Source organism: Vespa crabro, chromosome 1, assembly GCF_910589235.1.
Source record: "Vespa crabro chromosome 1, iyVesCrab1.2, whole genome shotgun sequence".
Classification (NCBI taxonomy): Eukaryota; Metazoa; Arthropoda; class Insecta; order Hymenoptera; family Vespidae; genus Vespa; species Vespa crabro.
Window position 1 is genome coordinate 7868640 of NC_060955.1, and position 9554 is coordinate 7878193.

Sequence of the window (9554 nt, forward strand, 5' to 3'; positions counted from 1 at the left end):
AATCGCTATGGATAAAGTAATGAATGAAAATAAATGAGAACATAAAAATAGGAATTGGAGAACGTCGTCGCATTTCTCAAGCGTGACGCTAGGAACGAGCGAAAGCGAAGGAACAATGCTTCGTTTCTTACTACAAACGTACGTAATAATCGAGTGTATTATCGATAGAGATGAGAGGGACGGGTTTTAATACGTGATCTAATGACTTAATCGCTACGCCTTAGCAAAAATGCCATACTATATAACACGTTAGAAACGAAACGGTGTGTCTTGATTGGGTGAGTACGAATGAAAACTGGTTACTGGGCGTTGGAGGAGAAGATTATTTGGTCCTTATTGTCGGAACTTTTTATCGTAATCGTCCCTCCTATCGATTTGTTGACTCAATGGTTGCTGTTGGTTCTTCGAGGCAGCCTCTCGCGCTTCGGCTTCCTATAAACATAAAAGAAGAATAAGAAAGATATGTAGAAATGTATTTAAATGTTGCGTTACGACCTGTTAAGCCGAAAGATCGAGATATCGAAAGAGAAAAGAAACGTCAAAGATGTTGTTTTCGCAAGAGTTTGTTCTTCCAGAACGATAGAGATGGAAAGGGATAGGAAGAAGGATGTTGCGCGAGGAAACAGGGTAGGTAAAAAGAAGAGAGAGAGAGAGAGAGAGAGAGAGAGAAAGAGAAAGAAAGAAAAGATAGAGATAGAGGTAGATAGATGGGGACGATAAGAAATAAAAGATCGTAGGTAGCATATATGTATATAGATGGTATATATGTACCTCCTGTTGTCGAATGCCTGCGAAGATGAGGTCGAGGCCTTTCTGAATCTCTTCACTGACTGGTGGTGGCGTGGGAATATGATCGCCGGACGCGTGAAAGCCCGTCTCGTCCGCGGTATAATGAATGGTGATCAACTGCCCCTCCGGACTCATGTAGGAATAACTCCCTTGTTGTACCAATGCCTCACCTTGCTCCGCACCTTCACCAACTGTTTTGATGTAACCGCTCTCCTCGGCAATGATATTATTCCCGGTTTCGTAACTACGAAGGAATCATCGTAAGCCCGCGAAATTGAGTTAAACTGTTATTATCGTTCCTTTGCGAACACGATAAGATGAGAAGTGGTTTATAATTTATCGAGATTTTTAACGTATCTCATTCGTTACGCAGACAAAAAAGAATAAACATTATTGTATTGAAAAGACAGAAATATTCAACATACGTTTTGAAATGTAAGAGAAAATAAAACTGTTTTGTTTTATTAAATAGGATTCATGATTCTTGAAAATTGAATTTATAAAATTGATCGGTAGATCAGGTTTTTCCTAAATACCTGGTCTTGTAAGTTCCATCATGTTCCTGCTGTTTGTTCCAATGTAAAATAGGAATTGGCGTTGTCGTTGTACCTCGTCTTCCATCGGTAGCAGCATTCTGTCGTTCATCGTCTTGGTAATTGCTGCGATAATTTGGATCTTGGGCTACTGCTAAACCCAAGATCACGACTAGTATCTGTGATCCGATAAAAAATAATTTTTAATTATAATCTATATCACAGCATATTTTTATTATGAGAGAAAGAGAGAGAGAGAGAGAGAGAGAGAGAGAGAGAGAGAAAGAGAGAGCACGATGTTACGTTCGAAGTATCATCCGTCTGGACCAAAAGCAACGAAGCTTCTCGGACGCTCTCGATGCGATGAGTGAAAGTAAGAAGTAAATGCCAACATGGGTCGTTTAACTCCTGACCCGCAAACTCTACCCGACCCATCATCTCTCTTTCTCTTGCTCATCTCAACTCATTATTTTTTTCTAGTATTATAATCGATTATCTCGTGTTACGTTTGTATTACTCGACAATTTTTCTTTTTTTTATCGCATCGTTGAGAAAGTAAAATAAATTAACTCACATTGGATTAACTTACGACGATTATTAACTTACAATCACTTGGAAGGTAATTAGAATGAAATTTATCGATATTGATGTTCGATAAAAACGAACAAGTTGGCAATTATGCGGGGTATCAGATGGGTAAAGATCGAGAATTCACTTGAATCTTACATTAAAGACGTGATATTGTTTCTTTAATAAGACAATGACAACCGATGTTTTAACAATGTCTCTCGTATATCACAGTAAATGAGATATCCTGGAGTATGAAAACATTAAATATATGAAAATGTTACTTACCAGACGTTTCATTGTGCTGAATCGATGTTTGGAAAAAGAACACTTAAAGATAAGAATAGTGTTACTGGCGCTTCACAAAGAGTATCGTTTAAGTGAACGATGATACTTGCAGCCGAACACAATCGAGTGCTATCCAGGTAGAGGAAAGAAATCCCCTTTTATACCAACTCTCACTTTACCCCTACTCGATGAATGTTCGACCATAAAGGATTCTTCATGTGGTTTATACCGAAGTATTAGTATGTAACGTAGGTATATGTTCGGTGTCTGTTTGTGTTTGTGTATGTGGGAGCGTCGCTTCCTGCGAGATCGAACCTAGTTACCTGAAGAAGCTAGACACGAAGAGATACCGTCGATGACCTTAGACATAGTTCGAAGCTTATGTTGAACGAATTAATCTCTTTGGTTCTCTCGAACTCATACTTTATTTCCGTTTATTATGAAAGTATGTCGATGATATACTTTCATCTCTTTTCGAGATAACGTTACACATTGAATATCCAAGTCTTTCTTTATTGTGTCGTAATCGACAAATTTTCAATATGTAAATAGCACGCGGAAACTATTTATGTAATTACCAACTAGCGCTTTACGTTACTTTATTTGGAGAAGATACTTATACGTTTCAAATTATATCTCGGCAATTGATTTTCCATTTTCCACGATCGTTCGAGTTAGTTCATAATGTGAAATTAAGTAATCGTTACGCAATTCTACTTCGGAATGAATTTGTTTCCCAAAGATTATATCTTAAATAGCTTGAAATATTATTTATATATGCACGTAGCTGTTAACATCGTTATTCGCATCATCGCGAAAGTAACATTACCTTTTTCTTACTTTCCTCCTTTCTTTTTTTTTTTCATGTCACTGTCACCCGTATACACCCTAATTCTTGCGCAAACGCATAGATGCGTTAAACACTTTCACAAGATATTTTCTTACTTGTTCCTGGATATCAATCGTTACACAAATTCGGCTCTTCTAAGAAATTTTTTTTAAATATCAAACTTGATGTCTTCATGAATCTTCTCGAGTTGATAAATGACTTAATGTGTTCAGCTTTCACCGAAGAAATCACAAAAAAATTATCGATCCTATGAGATGATCGATATAAATATAGATCGAATGCTTAAAAATCCCACGAACAAATGACCTAAAATCTTTTAGTCTGTACCTAAATTCTTTTTTTTCTTTATTACTCTGACAGTTGTAAAAGTTGACATTTTATTTTCTTCTGTCGATGTCACGAGACGAGATAAGAGTACGTTCACCTATGACGCAGGACAGGCTTGACACGGTTGACACGGTTGACATGATGGTACTAAAAAAATGAAAAAAAGCTCATATTGAAGCATTCAAAAATTTAAATAACATAAGTACTTACCAGCACAATTATTTGACATAGAGCAAGGTGCATGACATGATGACAATGGCACCAGAGTTCCAGGTGGTATGTAGCTGATATGTAAAACAATGTATACGTTGAATGAAGCTATTAGAATACGAATAAAAAACATTCCCGGAAGCTATAGAATAAATTAACAGGTACCTCAGATTATACGTTGTATTGTCATCTATAGGAGTAATCGCTGAATGATATAATGGCATTTTGCTCCAAGGTTTAGATACTGGAACCACAGGTTCAACTGGTTGATAACTCAAACGCATGGTAGTCTCTGATTCCATTGGTAAATTTGACCGTTGATATAGACGGTGTGGAGCGTACGAATTGTTTCGTAACAACGCCATATGATTGTTTGGTATGTATGACAATTTATGAGTAGTACAACCTATAAGAAAGTTTATCGAATGTCAATTTAATTTCAAACAAAGAATAGATGATAATGAAGTTACGACTCAAGCTCACATTCCAATGGAATTGGAGCACACATAAGATTATCTTCTGGTCGTATTTCTGACGGAGGTATACACTGTCGCCAAGTGTAATCATGTTTTTGTGTTGTCTCATCTTGCATAGGTCCTCTCCCTAATAATTGTCTATCACATGGTGTTATAGATTTTTCGGGTGTAACACACCAATTTCCTAGGAAGCTCAACTAAATGCATAGTTATTAATAATCAATTCTATAAAAACTAAATCGCATGGAACTTATTATTAACGTATAATTATTACTCTATGAATGGTATCGTGAGAAAGTGGACAAGATGACACACAAATGTTTTCCGGTGATTTTATGGGATCACTTTTCTCACCCCCACAATTAAAGTAACTCAATTGATAAGTTGTGTTATCGTTGAAGCAACAATCTGTGTTACGAGAAAACAACATTTTTTTAACGATGATAAAATTAATCAATGTTCTCAAATATTCATTTTCCATATATTAACCTGCATTGAGTATATTTTCTGTATCCTGTATGATAACAGGTGGTCGAGGTTTTTCACAATGTGGCCAATAGCTCAGTTTATACGTCGTACAATTTTCCATAGTATTAACTGGCTGATGATATTCTCTCTTCTTTCGCCAAGGTTGATCTTCCTGAAATACCAATGTAATAATTAAAAGCAAATATTTTTCATTTAAAGATAAAAAATTTAATGTTATTCACAAAAGTACCTTTGTTGGTGGTTCATTTGACCAATAGCTCAACCTATATGTCGTGCAACCATCCATTGGTACTTCCGGTTTGCAATAATCTCTTTTAGGTGCATAAGATTCCGTAGGAAGATAACAAGCAGAAGGGAAATAGCTTAATCGATAAGTCGTGTCATCTGTATATTAATTATTAGAAATTCTCATTAATTACTGTTTGAATCGATATTAATGATATAATTAAAACTTACCAGAAAGGGAAGCGCAAGGAAGATACAAACTGTTTCTTGCCTTAATACTTTCTGGTGGTATTATCGATTTCCACGTATAATCATGTTTTTGAGTAGTTTCATCTTGCATAGGGCCTCTACCAAGCCATTGCTTATCGCAAGGTGTAATGGATGGTTCCATTTTAACGCACCAATTACCCAAGTAACTCAGCTAACATATCAATGTAGTAATAAGAAAATTTGAAACCTATTTTTTTCTTTTAATCAATGGAAAAGAAAAATATTAACTTTATGGGTTGTTTCGTCGGTTATACAGCCATCACCAACAGTTAACCAATCTTTTGGTTTTATCGGTTCAACAAGTGAACGAGGCCCGTCCCAATACGAATATCGATAAGTTGTGTTATCTTCCATTGGAACATCCGGTTTCCAATAATACTACAAAAATAAAATGATAATTTTTTTGTTTTTGTAAGTATTCGTTAAAAAATTCATCATTGACACTAACTCGAATTGGTCGAAAGGATTTCGGTACTTCCGGTTGAACATATTCCTACAATAAATTTGATATTATCCTTTTTTAAATATTTCTATTTCTCTATAATTATTTAACATATGTATATAATAATGTAACAAGATCGTACGATGAGTTATGCCGATAGTATAATTTGTACTCACGAAAGCAGTGGGTTGTGGTATGCAGCAGCAACAACAATTGCAGCATTCATCGTGATCCAGCTAAGAATAGATCAGCTTACTACGATGATGCGATCGAGAAGAGATTAAGTATATTTTTTACAAAGATTTACTACTTACTCGAATTTTATTCTTTGCTTCTATAATCGACAACGGACGCCTTTCTTTAACTCTATGATAAAAGTACAGTTCTAAATATTTATTTCGAATTATCTTTTACACGATCTTGTTAATATACATTGTTAATATACGCATATATATAGAAGGGGAAAAAAATGTGTATCAGACTAAATGTTTGTACTTATAACTTTAATGAGTTACTAGTGGCTCACGGGTCGGGAGGGCAAATCTCCATAATTTCTATTTAGAAATTTAAAATTGCTGCTAAATGAAGTGCTTCCTATTTTGCAAGGTTACACGAATAGAATTTAGAAACTTGGAATACTCTTCAAGTGAGTATTACAATGAAATATGCAACGTTAACTTTTATCGTTGATCATGTTTTTTTTTCAACTATTGAAAACATAGAATGCATTGAATAAATATATTGAAAAATATCACCTGTAATTGTATTACCTAAATTAAATCTACTTAATTACAAGGAGGACTTAAATATTATATTAAATACATCTGCATTTTTTTTGATCACGCATTTAATAATATTACTTTACGGCGAATACAAACACACGCCGATTATTCTATTATTAAAATGTTACATCGTTCGATATGCATTATCGAAAGATAAATAATTTATCAAAATCATTTCTCCTCTGTTCGATCTTCTTAAACAATAACAACTAACATTATGAACAATTCGCTTTTTAAATAATACATTTATTTCGTTTAAAAATCACATTTATGCGCATGACGATTTATAATCCAAATTTATAACTATGTGTCTTGGAATATTATGTTGCTAGCAAAGAGAAAAGAAAAAAAAGTATATCTAAAAAAATATATTTTCGTAAAATAAAAATGAATCCCATTGACTATCTTTTATGACAATAAGTATAAATATCTGACGAGGTTCATCGCACGAAACAACGATTTTATCTATTTTCGTCATAAGAGTACAAAGAACAATATAATGTCGATATGTAACGAAAGGACGTGTGTTAAACGAGCGTGAGACCAAATCGTTGCGCGATTTCCGGTGAATGAGTGGTTGCTACTGCCAGTAAAAGAGGAATATCAGCGGCATCGAGATCAAGAGCGTTGGTTAAAGCTGTGACACTAACGTCACATACATCCGCTGCCATTAACATCTCGGCAAGTGCCTCGCTTCTTAACCACATTTCCCTCAATTTTGATTCCAAGATATCCACACACTATAAAATTCATCTTTATATTAATTTATGAAACATTTATTGAGATATTAGGAGAAATTTCATAATAAATTTATTCTTAAAACATTGACTATTTTCAATCAATTTCATATATATCAAATATATTTTATAATTTTAAGATAATAAACTCGTTAATTCTTCTATAAATTATTCTTACGTGTAAGGGAGAATGATATTTGCGCCAAACATAGGCAAATGCTTCCAACATATTGGCAACGAGACGTGACATGCCAACCGGTAACGGTGGACTTTCCAATGACGTGTTATTTGATAAAATTCCTACGTGCCATGTATCTAGATCTGCTAGAATACAGACAGCTTCAGCTACAGGTTGATCGATCGTGGGAAAACGTACTCCAGCGGCAACTTCCTCTCGTACGCAGCACCACCAATCTTCTTCTATATCAGATTCGACAGTATGTTCTTCGTTTTTATCCTTTCGACGTTTTCGTCTCTTTTTATCTTTCTTTACTAAGCCTTGTACTACCAGACCCCAAGTATAATTCGTACCCCAATTACTGCTGGTAGTTGTCCTGGTATTTGATAGTCTAGTTTGTAAAAGAGTTTTTGTAAATCCGGTTTCTTCATTAGGATTGATTTTTTTAGGAGAGACTAGCTTCGACCTAGAAACAAAAGAGCATTTATTTGTGAAGTTTTAAATAGAAATTAATGAGATATTCGGTCAAGTTCCAAGATGTATCACTATCGGAGACTTTGGCCAAGTTATATTTTGATCAAAATGTCAAAAGTTATACGTTGAGGAAATAACTCACCGTGGCATAGGTAATTCGATAACACTGTTGGCTTCCATCAATGCCTCTAAACTATTAGACCGAGACATACCAACTGTTCTATCAGCGTTAACGCACGTTCGTAATACCTCAGTAGCGTTCGTCGGCGTTTCTAATAATTCTTTCATACCCTTATAAGTTTGTGATGATGCATAACTTTGATTTTGACATCTAGGACAAATACGCGTAGGTTTCGATTCCAAATTTGATTCCATACTCGACATGGCACCAGGCGAAGCCTGCATACTTTTTGATGATTCGGGAAAATTTCTTTGGATTATTTTTCTCAAGACACCTTCAGGTAATTGAGCAGATGTGCTTGGCACTGTCGTAAACATATACGAACATTGACAATTGTAACCAAGTCGTGGGCGTGACAAATACTTGCTCGGTTTTTCTTCGCAACCGAGCATGAAATACACTTGCTGATGTTTATTTTCCTCGCTAAAACTTGTATCGTTCAATGTACGAAGATCTGATTGACTTGTTGTATGCGACTTGTTGACATAATCGACCTTACTTTTACATTCCTGTTCTAAAGAAACTCGTTTAGATGATACTAACGTTTTATCAGCTTCGTCTTCCTCCATTTTTTTCTCAACATTTTGCATTTGAAATTGTGCCTGACATTGAACGTTTCCTTTCGGCTCTTCGACCTCTTCCGAGCCTATCTCGCTTACCACTATTTTCACTTTACTCTGCGTGCTATTTTTATTAACATTCATCGAAATTGGCTTCTCCTCATTGTCGTCCTTATTATCTTGAATTATCGATATCATCGATCTCGATGTTGAGTTGACAAAAGGTTCATCTGCTTTTAACATGTATCGATCAAGGGCAACTTTCATAGTGGTACTACGTTTAAGCGTACGCCTTGACATTTCGCCTGACCTCGATTGTTCTCTAATGCATTCCGTTCTTGTATGTTCCTCACTTACATCACTTCCTGTCGCACAATCATTCATACGAACTTGTGTTTCCGTTTGCATTTCCTTACGAATTGGTACTAACGATTCGCGTCTAATCGTCACAGCATGATTCTGATCGTTAGAAATATTTCTCGGCTTTGTATAGTCGAATAAATATGGCCGTTTAATTTGCATTTGCTCCAAAAGATTGGTTGCTTCCCGAATGTCTTCTTGTATTGCACATCGATATTCTCGTTGTTTCTGCACAATTCCGCTACGGATGAAGTAAGATAGAAAATATAAAACAGAATTGATTAAGTCGGCCTTACGTGAATCACCGACTACGAGTGTGTGTGTTACTTTTACTGGATTGCCCACAGCGCCGTACAAATCGCCTAATTGAGCCCACAGGGGATTACAAGGATACCATCGATCCAAATTTTCCATCTGAAATATTAAATCACTATTATCGATTACATTTATCGTAAATAATCCCATTCAAAATTAGATTTATTACCATTTGTCGATCGTTAGCAGGAAGTATAGTATAAACCCAACCAAGATGATACATTAGTACTGCGGTCATGACAGTACTCAAGAAACTAAAACATAAATGCACTTAAGAACGGAAAGAACGAATTAAAATCGATTTGATTTTTTTACAAGTACGTACAAATTCGTCGACTTCGTGTCAACGTCGTCGAGTAACTGACACATCTGCTGTAAACCACGATGTAAAATGTTTGAATTCATTTCTAACGTTATCACAGAATTAAGTAGTACGTCGTGCCACAGTAAGGGAGGTCGAAAACTATTCGCATTCATTAGTAGTCGTAAGAGTGAAATGAC

The 9554-nt window shown here is 35.4% G+C and overlaps 3 protein-coding genes across 6 annotated transcripts in view; all 3 read right to left on the reverse strand.

Annotated features, from left to right (window-relative positions):
- Positions 1-27: 27 nt before the first annotated feature.
- LOC124422578 (endocuticle structural glycoprotein SgAbd-8) lies at positions 28-2330 on the reverse strand. Of its 2 annotated transcripts, XM_046959241.1 has the most exons (4): positions 2178-2330; positions 1326-1501; positions 772-1033; positions 28-432 (listed from the first exon to the last, which is right to left on the reverse strand). In XM_046959241.1, exons 1-4 carry the CDS (start codon positions 2187-2189, stop codon positions 334-336), a joined length of 549 nt encoding a protein of 182 aa, XP_046815197.1. In that variant the 5' UTR covers positions 2190-2330; the 3' UTR covers positions 28-333. The 2 variants fall into 2 exon arrangements, with proteins under 2 accessions (XP_046815197.1, XP_046815189.1); XM_046959233.1 differs by having other exon boundaries at positions 28-1033.
- Positions 2331-3341: 1011 nt separating this feature from the next.
- On the reverse strand, positions 3342-6160 carry LOC124432733 (stabilizer of axonemal microtubules 1-like). Its single transcript, XM_046981848.1, has 14 exons — positions 6145-6160; positions 5993-6060; positions 5781-5873; positions 5643-5702; positions 5473-5517; positions 5253-5402; positions 4986-5175; positions 4759-4913; positions 4530-4680; positions 4315-4448; positions 4048-4237; positions 3730-3970; positions 3565-3638; positions 3342-3501 (listed from the first exon to the last, which is right to left on the reverse strand). The coding sequence occupies exons 1-14, from the start codon at positions 6158-6160 to the stop codon at positions 3452-3454; spliced, it is 1617 nt and encodes a 538-aa protein (XP_046837804.1). The 3' UTR covers positions 3342-3451.
- Positions 5769-9554, reverse strand: part of LOC124422558 (folliculin-interacting protein 2) — an 8680-nt gene continuing 4894 nt past the window's right edge. For all 3 annotated transcript variants that reach the window (XM_046959198.1, XM_046959190.1, XM_046959208.1), the window contains 5 exons: positions 9379-9554; positions 9223-9307; positions 7780-9152; positions 7164-7629; positions 5769-6988 (listed from right to left, as the gene is read on the reverse strand). The exon at positions 9379-9554 is cut by the window's right edge and continues 157 nt beyond it. In XM_046959198.1, coding sequence (XP_046815154.1) covers positions 6776-6988; positions 7164-7629; positions 7780-9152; positions 9223-9307; positions 9379-9554 — 2313 coding nt within the window. In that variant the 3' untranslated portion in view covers positions 5769-6775. The remainder of the gene's footprint in view (positions 6989-7163; positions 7630-7779; positions 9153-9222; positions 9308-9378) is intronic.

What these genes read in the sequence shown, in the direction of transcription:
- LOC124422578 (XM_046959233.1), bottom strand. An exon ending in GATGGAACTTACAAGACCAG is followed by an intron (nt 1,034 to 1,325) that starts GTATTTAGGAAA and finishes ATTCCTTCGTAG; the next exon opens with TTACGAAACCGGGAATAATA.
- LOC124432733 (XM_046981848.1), bottom strand. An exon ending in AAGCAAAGAATAAAATTCGA is followed by an intron (nt 5,703 to 5,780) that starts GTAAGTAGTAAA and finishes ATCTATTCTTAG; the next exon opens with CTGGATCACGATGAATGCTG. An exon ending in AATCCTTTCGACCAATTCGA is followed by an intron (nt 5,403 to 5,472) that starts GTTAGTGTCAAT and finishes TTATTTTTGTAG; the next exon opens with TATTATTGGAAACCGGATGT.